This window comes from Eschrichtius robustus, chromosome 2 (assembly GCF_028021215.1).
Source record: "Eschrichtius robustus isolate mEscRob2 chromosome 2, mEscRob2.pri, whole genome shotgun sequence".
Classification (NCBI taxonomy): Eukaryota; Metazoa; Chordata; class Mammalia; order Artiodactyla; family Eschrichtiidae; genus Eschrichtius; species Eschrichtius robustus.
The window spans coordinates 51,544,003-51,557,898 of NC_090825.1; the positions used below are offsets into that span (position 1 = coordinate 51,544,003).

Sequence of the window (13,896 nt, forward strand, 5' to 3'; positions counted from 1 at the left end):
CTGGTATTCTACCTAAAGATGCATTCTAGATATAGTCTTTTTTTTTTTTTATGAATTTTTTTTTTTAAATTTTAATTTTATTTATTTACTTATGGCTGTGTTGGGTCTTCGTTTCTTTGCGAGGGCTTTCTCTAGTTGTGGCAAGTCGGGGCCACTCTTCATCGCGGTGCACGGGCCTCTCATTATCGCAGCCTCTCTTGTTGCGGAGCACAGGCTCCAGACGCGCAGGCTCAGTAACTGTGGCTCACGGGCCTAGTTGCTCCGCGGCATGTGGGATTTTCCCAGACCAGGGCTCGAACCCGTGTCCCCTGCATTGGCAGGCAGACTCTCAACCACTGCGCCACCAGGGACGCCCCAGATATAGTCTTATTTTTAAAAGATTTAAGGAAAAAGAGGTGGTATTTTAAGGGGAATAAGAACTCAACCAGATTTCATAAGGGTCTCTGCAGAGTCTAAATCTGTCTCAAGGGATCAAACATCAAATAAACAGAATTTCCACTTCTTTACAGAGGAAATAACTGGGATTGGACTTGCCCTCCAATTATAAATAACTAGAAAACTCACAAAATATATGAATCAGCTGTTTTTAGACATTGGCCAGGACTGTGCAGGACTGTGACACAGGCAAAAAGGAACACAAGGTGAGCCATATAATCTCCCTAGCTTCCTGCCTGGAGGCACTTTCTGTCAGTGTAGACCATGAGAACCCAAGCAGAGGATGGTGGTCTCACTGAGTTAAGGAGACAGAGATCAGAAACTGGGAAGGCTAAGATAACTGGAATTTGCAGAACCAGAGAATTAGAGTAAAAGGAGGGAATCTGCTGCTGAATAGTAATCCATGTATGCATAGGATAAAATTCCATGAAGCCAGGCCAAAAAAAAACACCAAAAAACAAACAAACAGAAACAAAAACAAAAAACTAGATAACCACAAGCAGAAAAATTTCTAGAGAAAGAATTCAGAGAGTTTCAACCACTAGGGCATTCAGCAGAGAATCATGCCTTTTTAGTAGGGCTGAGCAATTCTAGAATTAAGGCTACTCTGGACTCACCTAAACAAAACTCAAATACAAGCCTCAAAGATATCAAGCTCATCAACAAGTTAGTTAACACTCTTTAAAGGAAAAAACAACAACAACAAAATCCAGACTCTCAATAAAAAAATATTCACAATGTACAACATCCAATGAAAAACTACTACAACTGGCAGGAAAGGGGAAGACGTGGTACAAACCATGAAGAAAACCAAGTAAAAGCAACAGACTCAGAAATGACAGAAATTATGGAATTAGCAGAAAATAACTCTCAAACAACTATTATAAATATACTCAAGGATTTTAAAGGAAAACAAATATAATGAGAAAAAACTGGAAGATATATACAGATGGACGCTCAGATCTACACAAAGAAAGTATGCCAGATACAATAAATATGTAGGTAAATAGAAAATAATTTTTCTTATTTTTAAATTTTTAAAAAAGATAACTGACTCTTTAAAACAAAAATAATAACAATGTATTGTAGGGTTTATAACATATGAAAAAGTAAACTGTGTCTTTAAAAATTAGCACAAAACATGGAAGACAATGGAAATAAACTGTTATAAGCATCTTGCATTATACATAAACGGTATAATATTATTTGAAGGTATATTGTGATAAATTAAAGATGCATTTTGTAAACTCTAGAGCAACCACTAATTAAATAGAACAAAGAAGTATAGCTAATAAGCCATTAGTAGAGCCCAAATGGAATACTATAAAACACTTGATAAACCTAAAAGAAGACATAAAAGGAGAATAAAGGGAAAAATACATGGAACAAATAGAAAAATAGCACAATGGTAGACTTAAACCCAATGATTTTAATAATTACAGTAAATATAAATGATCCAGACATGGAGCTGAGAAACTATGGCCCACCACCTGTTTTGTAAATACAGTTTATTGTAACACAGTCATACCCATTTATTTATGTATTATCTGTATCTGCTTTCACACTACAATAGTAGAACTGAATAGCTGAGATAGAAACTTCATGTCCTGTAAGCTTTACAAAGCTGAAAATATTTACCATCTGTCCCTTTACAGAAAAAGTTTGGCAAGCCCCCCATTTAGAGACTGTAATTGAAAAAGCAAAGATGGTTAGATACAACAAGAAATCAGAGTCAAACTACATGTTGTCTAAAAGAAACATATTTAAAGTTCAGAAACACCTATATGTGAAAAGTGGATGGATGGAAAAGAATTTACTATGCAAGCACTAATCAGAAGAAATCTGGGTGGCTAGATTAGTATCAGTCAAAATAGACGAGGGTCAAAGAATATCATCAGAAATAAAGAGGAACGGGGCTTCCCTGGTGGTGCAGTGGTTGAGAATCCGCCTGCCAATACAGGGGACACGGGTTCGAGCCCTGGTCTGGGAAAATCCCACATGCCGCAGAGCAACTGGGCCCGTGAGCCACAATTACTGAGCCTGTGTGTCTGGAGCCTGTGCTCTGCAACAAGAGAGGCCGCGATAGTGAGAGGTCCACGCACCGCGATGAAGAGTGGCCCCCGCTCACCGCAACTAGAGAAAGCCCTGGCACAGAAACGAAGACCCAACACAGCCAAAAAAAAAAAAAAAAAAAAACCAAAGAAATAAAGAGGAACATATGATAATTATAAAATGCTCAATACATCAAGAAAATCTAACAATCTTAAATGTCCATACACCTAATAACAAACTCTGAAAATAAATGAAGCAAAACCTTACAACTAATGGGAGAAATAAACAAATCCACAATTCTAGTTGGAGATTTCAACATGATTCTTTCAATATTTGCTGAAACAAGGAGGCAGAAAATAAATAAAAATGAAGAAGACTTGAACAAAACTATCAACCAATTTAATCTAATTGACATATATGGAATACTAAACCCAATACTACCATAATAGACATTCTTCTCAAGTGTACATGGAACATTCATTAAGAGAGACCATATTCTGGGCTGTAAAAACAAACCTCAACAAAAGAACTAAAATCATACAAAGTACCTTATCTGCCCATAATGGAATTAAGAAAATCCCCCAAATATTTGGAAATTGAATAATACCTTCTAAGTCATGTGTCATATGGTAAATAAAATATTTTAAATTGAGTGTTGGAAAAAAACAATATCAAATATATGGGATGAAGTTAAAGCAATGCTTAGAGGGAAATTTATAGTGCAAAATGCCTATTTTAGATTAGAAAAAAGATTTTTAAGATCAATAATCTAAGTTTCTATCTTGAGAAGCTAGAAAAATAACAAATTAAACACAAAGTGAATAGCAAAAAGGAAAAAATAAAGAGAGGAGTGGGAATCGATGTACTGGAAAATGGAGAAATAATAGAAAAGTCATTTAAACCAAAAGGTTGTTCTTTGAAATGATCAATAAAGTTAATAAACACCCCCCTAGAACAATCAAGAAAAATAAGATATAAATCACCAATGTGAGGAATGGGAGAAGAGCCATCACTACAGATCCTACAGGCATTCAAACAGAATAAGGGAATATTATGCACAAAATTATGCCAATGAATTCAACAACTTTATACCTATTACAGAAACTGAATTTTTCATTAAAACTTCCCACAAAGAAAACTCCAGCCCAGATGGCTTCACAGTTGAATTCTATCAAACATTAAGAAATAATACCAATTTTACCCAGACTTTTTCAGAAAATAGAGAAGAAAGGAATATTTCCCAACCAACTTTATGAGGACAGGTTTATCCTAATATAAAAACCAACAAAGATGTTATAAGAAAAGACTACAGACCAATATCCCACATGAACATAGATGCAAACAAATATTCTTAACAGAATATTAGTAAATCAATTGTAGCAATATATAGGAAGGATAATAAATTTATGACAAAGTGATTTTTATCCCAAGAATGCTAGATTGATTTAACATTTGAAAACCAATCAAAGCATTTACTATACTAACAGGAAACGGAGGGAAAAAAATAACACTTGATCATGCAGTAAACCTCAAAACCTATTCATGAAGAAAACTCTCAAAATTAGAAACAGAAGGGAACTTCCTCAACCTGATAAAGGGCATCTACATAAATCTTCTAGCTAACATTATATTTAGTGGTTAAAAAAAAACCCAAAAAAACCCCAAAAAACTGAATTCTTTGCCTTTAAGATAAGTAACAATGAAAAGGTGTCCAGTCTCCTCACTTCTGTTCAACATTGTACTGAAGGTCCTGATCACTATTATAAGGCAAGAAAAAAGATATAAAAGACATAAATATTGGAAAGATAGAAGTAAAACTGCCTTTGTTGAAGGATGACATGATAATCTATGTTGAAAATCCAAAGAAATGTACAAAGCAACTATTAGAACTAATATATGAGTATAACCAGGTCACAGGACATGAGGTCAATACAAAAACAAATCAATTGCTGTATAACAACTGACAATTCAAATATGAGATTAAAATATCAATATCATTTACAATAACATCAAAAAGCATGAAATATTTAGTGATAGATTTTTTAAAAATCTATATGTGCAAGATATGTACATTGAAAAATAAGCATTACTGAACAAATGTAAAGACTTAAATAAATATACGGGTAAGTCTTTTCACGTATTGGAAGACAATATTTTTAAGATGTCACTTCTCCCCAAATTGATCTATAGATTCCAAATAATCTCTTTTTGTAGAAATTGACAAGCTGATTCTAAAATGTATATAGAAATGTAACGGACCTAGAAAGGCAAAAATAATTTTGAGAAAGAGGAACAAATTTAAGGAACTAATGCTTCCTCTTTTCAAGACCTAATGGAAATCTCTATTAATCAACACAGTGTGGTTTTGGTTTAAGGACAGACATACGGAACATAATGGCAGGGAACAGAAATGGATCCATACATTCATGTGCAATTGATCTCTAACACAAATGTCAAGGTAATTCAATGGGGGAAATAACATTCTTGAACAAAGGGTGCTATAGTAATTGAATATCCATGTGAAAATAACTGAATTTCAATCCTTACTTTATACCTTACATAAAAACTCAAAATGGACCATATATCTAAATGTAAAAGCTAAACCCATAATTTCTTTAAGACACATTGAAGACAATCTTTGCACCCTTGGGGTAGGCAAAATTTCTAAGATAGGATGTGAAAGCACAAGCCATAAAAAAATTAATACATTAGATTTCATCAGAATTAAAAGACACCATTAAGAATAGAAATAAACAAGCCACAGATTCGAAGAAAATATTCATAAAACATATATTTGAACAAGACATAACTAGAATATATAAAGAACTCATAACTTTATAAAAAGAAAAAATGTAAAAACAGGCAAAATATTTGTTTTAGATATTTTACAAAAAAAATATCTACATGGGTAGAGTTAAAAAGACTGACAATACCAAGTACTGACAGGATGTAGAGCAACTGGAACTCTTTTACATTACTGGTGGAAATATAAATGATACAATCACTTTGGAAAACAGTTAATTTAATTAATTTCTTATAAAGTTAAACATGTACTTATCATATGACCCAGTGATTTCACTCCTAGGCTTTTTATCCAGGAGAAACGAAAACATATGCCTACACAAAACTTGTCTATGAATGTTCAAAGAAGCTTTATTCATAATAGTCGAAGACTGACAATGACCCAAATATCCATCAACAAGTGAGTGGATAAATAAATTATGGTATATCCAAACAATGGAATACTATTTGGCAATAAAAAGGAATGAACTTCAGATACACTCAACAATATAGATGAATCTCAAAAACATTGTTATGAATGAAAAAAAAGCCAGATATAAGAGTACATACTAGATGATCCTATTTATGTGAAATTCCAGAATAAATAAAAGTAAAATAATAATATGTCAGAAAAGAGATCAATGTTTTCTGAGGCTAAGGCTAGGGGGACTTGACTGCAAAGGGTAATGAGAGAATGTTTTGGAGTCACAGAAATGTTCTACATCTTGGTTGTGGTATTTATATGGATATCTATCTCTCTCTATATATAGAGATAGATACAGATAAAATTGTAAATACTTTTTGAACTATACACTTATAACGGATGCATTTTATTATATGTAAATTATACCTCACTAAAATTGATTTAAAAAAATCAACTATGGGACTTCCCTGGTAGCACAGGGGACATGGGTTCGATCCCTGGTCTGGGAAGATCCCACATGCCGCAGAGCAACTAAGCCCATGCACCACAACTACTGAGCCTGCGCTTTAGAGCCCGTGAGCCACAACTACTGAAGCCCACGCACCACGACTACTGAAGCCCAAGCGCTCTAGGGCCCGCGTGCCGCAACTACTGAGCCTGCGCACTGCAACTACTGAAGTCCGTGCGCCTAGAGCCCGTGCTCTGCAACGAGAAGCCACCTCAATGAGAAGCCCGCGTACCACAACGAAGAATAGCCCCCGCTCGCTGCAACTAGAGAAAGCCTGTGCACAGCAATGAAGACCCAACGCAGCCAAAAATTAAAGAAAAAAAAAAAAAAAATCAACTAACCCAGTGAAGAGTAAGCTATAAAATACTAATTTTTTTGTTTAGTTCTTTCATGTGGAACTTCTTCCTTTTTAACATGAAAGTGTTCTACCTCAAAGCAGTATGTCTTTTCCTTCATGATACTGCAGTGCTTTTCCTCATTAATTTTTTCAAATCTAGCAAAATATGCTACTTACCAATATAGTTCTTTGACATGGCAACTTCTCTGACTTCAATGTGAACAGAGCCTCTTGGTATCTGCACTACTTCCATGTAGCCTGGAACACAGAAGACAGCCAGTAATAAGCAGCATCTGGAGCTTTCGTCAGAAAATGAGTGTTTAGTAAGCATTCAGTAATAACAGTTTCCTTATTCTTCCATGCTTTCTTTTGCACTTTATAAATTGTGAATAACGAGCAAATTCCCCTTTGGGTTCATGAATACATCTAAGAGTATGTTTCTTTTCCTCTAAAATTATCTCAAGATATCTTTAAAGTCTCAAGATATATAACATTGGTTCATTTTTTTTTTTTTTTCCCCTCAACACATGGCCCCCACTTCAAGGCTCTGCGGGAATTCCCATCTTAAAGAAACGTGGCTAAATGAAGTCAAGTAGAAATGGAATAATATTTCCTTAAAATATCTAACCTGAAGCCACATTTAATATTTAAAGGACTGAAAGCAATTTGGGGAAAAACCACTGTCTGCCTGAATAAAGAAATTTTTAAAATAAGGGGGGAAATCAAATATTTTGGCTATTCCAAGTACACCAGAGGTGTGAGGAAGAGTTCTTTCTACACACTCACCTCCTCTGGGCAACGAATCATTGAAGAACCCTTCAATGGCATCACATGTGCTTCCATCCCCTCCACAGACTCGACATCTATCTTCCCTAGCATCGGATCCCAAAATATTATCACAACCTACATGCTGAAAACGGAGAAGAATAATCAGTGTGTCAAAAAGAGGAGGAACTCTTGGACCCACTAACCAAATGAATATAACTTATTTATTTATGTGTTTTTCCAGTACAGGAAATCTAAACAGGAAATACTTTCCTCTTTCCACTTTTACCTTCATTCCCTAAGTAATTCTAGCTAACACTTCTCAACACATAAGTTTAAAGAAAAAAATTCTGATTCCCCAGGAATGTACACCTATATTTCTAGCTTAGGCTTCTTCTTCATTTATAGATACCAGGCTCCAATTCTTAAAATATTGTAATTTGTTGGCAATGGGCTCTTACTTATACCCTCAATTAAGAAATGTAAGAACTAAGAAAAAATGGCATATGGTCCTACACAACAAGGGTTATAACAACAAGAGTCTTGACTGAGCATTATGGTTTGCCCTTTTTAAACCATTGGCTCTTTTGGATATCCAATTGTTAGTGTTAGTGTCAAGGATTAGTTGTGGAATTCATGCCTGAGGAAATCTCTAAAAATGAATACCTGTTTCCATTAGCTGAATAAAATTACCATAAAGAAAAAGGAGATGTAAACATGAAATTTTATTGTAGAAGCTGAAATTCTACCTTTCAATTTTGTATTTAATCATAGAAATGTGGCCTTCATATATTTTTGGCATATTTTGGCACTTAAATTTGTAATTTGACTTTTAGCCATTGATACCAGGCATGCAATGTCTGAATATAACCTGTGCCTGGGTCTTGGTTATCTGAAAAACATTTTTATACCGTCCCAGAAATAACTTTTTCTTCAAGTAAATACACACACACACACACACACACACACACACACACACACATACACACAGAGTGTAACATCAGATACATTTGGAGACAAGTTAACCAGAAGGACAGAAACTTGCAAGAAATTATGAGACTAATTAAAATAGACAGTGTTTTTTATCTCATCTTTCTCAGTTTCTGGCATTTAGTTTTATGCTTCTCTTTAAGGTCAAACAAAAGCAGACAAGGAAAAATGTTAAGAAAACAGTGGTTTTTGTGGCTAATTTCTTATGATAAGATTCATACACAGGTCTAGGAAAATACCATGGATTTGCTCCTGCAATTCCCAACTGGTCTGGTTAATTCTCTGAAGTAAATGAATTAATAAGGTAAGAGTAATTCTATAGCGAAAACCATTATAAATGCTTAAAAAGAAGACAAAATGGGAAAAGCATAGCTGTTTTACACTTTGAGGAAATATTTTGCTATGAAATATATCAAATAATCTTTCATTGAGAACACACAGTAGACATATGAATGAGCTGAATCCTCATTCCCCCTCTTTGCTATCATCTTGTTTGTAAACAGAACAGAAGAATAATGGAAATTAAATTCCAAAATATTTTCATAGCTCTAGCAATCCCTATAAACATAACTAGAACACCAGAATAAATCACACTTGCATGGTGCTTGAATGTGAATGGATAATTCTACCTTTAACTATGTATATTTCCTTACTGAAAATTAAATTAAAATGCAGCTCTCTTTATTAAAAATTAGCATAGTATTAATTAGGAGCTACTATCTGAGAAAAAAAAAGACAAAAGTCTCAAAAACCCCAACAAAAAGCAATGAAATTCATAATCTGAGCAACCTTGCATTCTCCATTGATACAGATATCCAGTGAATCTGCATTGCACTGAGTCCCATCAATCACCGCAGGGGCACGTTCAGTGTAGAAATTGTAACCTTCAGCCAAGCAGTTTAACGCACAAGGTTTTACCCCACCTGGACAAATATAGTAGAAGAGAAATAAATGGAGTGGTTCTCCTAAGGAACAGTGATTCAGTATCATCCACAGCATATTTACGATTGATAACAGACCATCACTCTCTGACTATATACCTAGATGTGTAGATTTCTTTTCTTCTTTGCTAAAATTTCATGTTTACTTTCATTGCTTGTGCAACTTGAAGGAGGACCTGCTGAGTAATCTTAAGGTTTTAAAATTTCAGGTATTTCCCATATATATTTTCAATATATTTTAGGTCAAAAGGGATCACAGTGGAGGTAACTGAATGTTGAAAAAAATGGATGAAATAAAAGCAATTTTTAAAAACTAAAAAAATAAAGTTTAGGAAGTCCTTGAGAATGACCTTGTATGACAAATAGGAATTTATGCAAATTATATCACTTGTTACCGAATACGATACAAAAACTGCTACTTCAAGCAGAGATATGGTAATTATAAAATAAAAGTAAACTTAGACCTGCTTTAAACATATCATATTCCATGAAAGTGGCTCTAGCATGGAGATAAATTCTTATGAGATTAGCAAGTCAAAGATAAAATTAATTATAGCATTAAATTTGAAAAATTCTTATGAGATTAATAAATCAAAGATAAATATTGGGTTGGCCAAAAAGTTCGTTTGGGTTTTTCCGTAAGGTGGCCAACCCAATATTACATAGCATCAAACTTTTTTTTTTTTTTTTAAAGATTGATTGATTGATTGATTGATTGATTGCTATGTTGGGTCTTCGTTTCTGTGCTAGGGCTTTCTCTAGCTGCGGCAAGTGGGGGCCACTCTTCATCGCGGTGCGCGGGCCTCTCACTATCGTGGCCTCTCTTGTTGCGGAGCACAGGCTCCAGACGCGCAGGCTCAGCAGTTGTGGTTCACGGGCCCAGTTGCTCCACGGCATGTGGGATCCTCCCAGACCAGGGGTCGAACCCATGTCCCCTGCATTAGCAGGCAGATTCTCAACCACTGCGCCCCCAGGGAAGCCCCCCAAACTTTTTTTAGTTTAAATAAATTGAATAAAAACTTAAAGAAATAAACTTGAATAATTTTTTAAAAATCTAATTTTATATTGTGAATAAATGCATATAGTAACTTGAGAATTTTCATTTTGTAACTTGAAATTTGTATTTCAATAGCTGTGTGTATATTTCAAGGTTGACGTGAAAAATAGGTATAAATAGTAGCAATTTAAAAAAAACAAGCAAGTACATATCATAACTTCTCAGTATATTGGAAAAGTAGCAATCAATATGGATTTATTTTATTCAAAACTGAACATAAAAAAGCTATTTATAAAAATGTAATTATTGATTAAAATTAGGACTTAAAAATACTTTCTGTTGAACCTTTGTTTCATGATGTTTAAAACACTTTGGCCTTATTATAATGATCTGATAAAATTTCCTTGAAATAAAAAAGACTACCTCTAAAAAAGAAAATTAGACAGAAAGATGAAATGACATGCCTAGGTCTCAGTGAAGGTAGAAACCAGGTTTCTATGGGGTGAAGTAAAAGAGAAGCCAACTGAGTGATGGAGACAATGATAAATTATAGAGAGAACAATCGATTAAAGTAGATCACTGTTACAGTTGACTTTTGTCATGTAAGAAGATGGCCCAATATTGTCAGACATTGTTTTTTCAAAAGAAGATGGAAACCTAGATTTTAAAAATATAAACTCTTCTTGGCAACTCACATAAAGTTTTCAAAAATACTGTGGAGGCTAAAACATGTATATAAGTAAAAACGGTTCCTGAACTGCCAGTTTACAACCTCTGGCTGAAGTCCGTGTTTTCTTCCATTTTCAATGTCTACAGGCTATAGAACTTCTGTATAACATAATGTTATTATTAGGCTTAGGTTAATGATACATTTTGCTGTACTGAGCACAGAAATAACAAGTAATAAATAAAATAATTTCCTCCTGAACTGATAATCAAGGTATTATATTTATTTTTATAAGATTCTCATGAATAAAATTGCTCTAAATTTCCACAGATCTAACTGGGATTTTTTTTTTTTTTCATTACTACCCAGTGTAGTTCTTTCTCCATTTTTTATTGCAATGCTTTGGAATTTAATGCAGCTTTTTATGCATCAGACTATAAAAAGAGAACATGAGTCTTTTATTTACACAATTTTAGTATTAATTATCTAAGGTAGTATTTGATAGGCAGAACACATAAATGCTCTGGTTGTATTCCTTAGCCCACTACACTGTGTGATAATAATACAAATATATTTATTCTTCCTTTATTGCTGAAGATGTGTTCAGCTTCCTCTGCTACAATAAGTTTTCAGAAGAGGTAATGTTATTATTTCAAGAAGGGATTTAAGATGATTCTCTGAATGGAAGGTCACATTACCAATTACCTTCAGTTAAAGCTTATTATGAATTTAGGGTTAATTTACAAAGCACACAATTATCTAGATGCTAATTATTAAATCTGTGAACTATTTCAGAGACTTACTTCTACAGTAAGACAAAACAAACCCAAATGTATATGCACCTAATAAAAGCGATTCAAATACATGAAGCAAAAACCTACACCCACACACAAAAAGCAAAGCCATAAAACAGTTGAAGATTTTAACACACTTCTCTCAGGAACTGATTAAAAAACCAGAGCAGAAAAAAATCAGAAAGAATATAAAAGATCTGAACAATACTATCACCCAGATTGACCTTATTATCATATAGAACACTATATCCAACAACTGGAGAAAACACATCCTTTTCAAGTATACATAGAACATTCATCAACCTGGACGATAAGCTGTATCATAAAACAAATTTCAACTATTTAAAAAATTTAAATCATACAGAGTATTCTCTGATCATAATGTAATTAAATGATAAATCAATAACAAAAAATCTGGAAAAAATCAACTATTTAGAAACAAAAATAACGCAGTTCTAAATAACCCATGGGTCAAAGAAGAAATCACAGTGTAAATAAGAAAATAAGTGTAAATAAGTGTAAAAAGTGTAAAAAAGTGTAAATAAGTGTAATAAGTGTAAATAAGAAAATATTTTGAACTGAAGCAAATAAAAATACATCAAATGTTAGGAATGCAGAACAGCAAAATAAACCCCTCTCCCCAAATAATAATAAGAGCAAAAAATTACTTAGAAAAAAAGTACTAAAGCCAAAAGTTGATTCTTTGAAAAGAGTAATAAAGGTGATAAACTTCAAGCAAGAATGATCAAGAAAAAGAGAGAAGATACATATTATCAATAGCAGAAATGGAAGACTGTATACCACTACAGATCCTATAGATACTAAACAGGATAATAAGAGAATGTTATGATCAATTATCTGCAAATAAATTGGACAACATGGAAGTAGCAAATTTCTTGAAGACACAAATTCAAAAACTGACATAAGAATAAAAAAATCTGAATAGCTCTTTATCTATTAAAGGAGTTGAGTTTGTAATAAAAAAATTCTTTTCACAAGAAAATACCGAGCCTAGATGATTTTATTAGTAAAACCTATTCTAAGGAAGACGTATTATCAACCCTACAAACTCTTTCAAGATAAATAAGGATTCTATTTCTGGAAGCCAGAGTAACTCTGATACCAAAACTTATCAAAAACACGACAAGAAAAAAATTTACAAATCAATATTCCTTATGAAGATAGATGTAAACATCCTTAATCAAATATTAGCAATTAAGCCCAATAACAAGATAATAAATAAAAAGATAATAAATCATTATCACATGGGGTTTATCCTGGGAGTAAAATGTCAGTTTGGCATTATAAAATCTATCAACTAAGTCACTATATTAACAGAATAAAGAAGAAAAACACATATAATTAATACATGCACAAATTGTACTAAAGGCCAAGTCAGTGAATTAAGGTAAGAAAATAAAATAAAAAGGTACAAAAATTGAAAAAAATAATCTCTATTTCCAGATAACATGACTATTTACCAAGAATATTCTAAACAATCTACAAAGCAACTATTAGAACTAGTAAGGGAATTTAGAAGGGTCACAGAATACAAAGTTAATATATAAAAATCAATTGAAACAATTGAAAATAAAAAATTGTAAACTTTTATTTACAATAGTGTCAAAACCATAAATTACTCAGGAATAGATTTAACAGAAGATGTGCATGACCTTACACCTTACACCTAAAACTATAAAGCATAGCTGAGAGAAATTAAGGAAAACATGGAGAGATATACCATGTTCATAAATTGGAAAATTCAATATTGTTAGTATATCAGTTTTTCCTCAATTGATATAAAGATTCAACATGACAACAATCATAAGCCCAACATGTTCTTCTGTAACCATTAACAACTGATTCTAAAATTTATGTGGAAATGCAAAGCACTTAGAATATACAAAGGACTCTTAAAAAAAAAGATCAAAGTAGGAGGAGCTTACACTACCCACGTCCAAGACTCTACAGTTAAAGTAATCAAGTCAGTGTCGTACCAGCATAGGATTGACAAATAGATCAATGAAACAAAACAGAGTCTATAAATACACTAAAAATACATACCATACCCCCAAATTATCTTTAGACTGCAGATCTAAATATAAAGATCAAAACCATAGGCTTTTAGAAGAAAATATCTTCCTGAGTTAAGGTAGGCAAAGATTTCTAAGACAGGACATAGAACACAATGACCATAAAATTTTA

The 13,896-nt window shown here is 33.2% G+C and overlaps 1 protein-coding gene across 9 annotated transcripts in view; it reads right to left on the reverse strand.

The window, feature by feature from the left end:
* The window catches only part of ADAMTS6 (ADAM metallopeptidase with thrombospondin type 1 motif 6), a 282,437-nt gene that overhangs the window by 56,767 nt on the left and 211,774 nt on the right, over positions 1–13,896 (reverse strand). For all 9 annotated transcript variants that reach the window (XR_011073073.1, XM_068535408.1, XM_068535411.1 and 6 more), the window contains 3 exons: positions 9,082–9,215; positions 7,324–7,447; positions 6,715–6,795 (listed from right to left, as the gene is read on the reverse strand). Coding sequence is in view for 8 of the 9 variants with exons in the window: in XM_068535408.1 (XP_068391509.1) it covers positions 6,715–6,795; positions 7,324–7,447; positions 9,082–9,215 (339 nt within the window). In the remaining variant the exon portion in view is untranslated. The remainder of the gene's footprint in view (positions 1–6,714; positions 6,796–7,323; positions 7,448–9,081; positions 9,216–13,896) is intronic.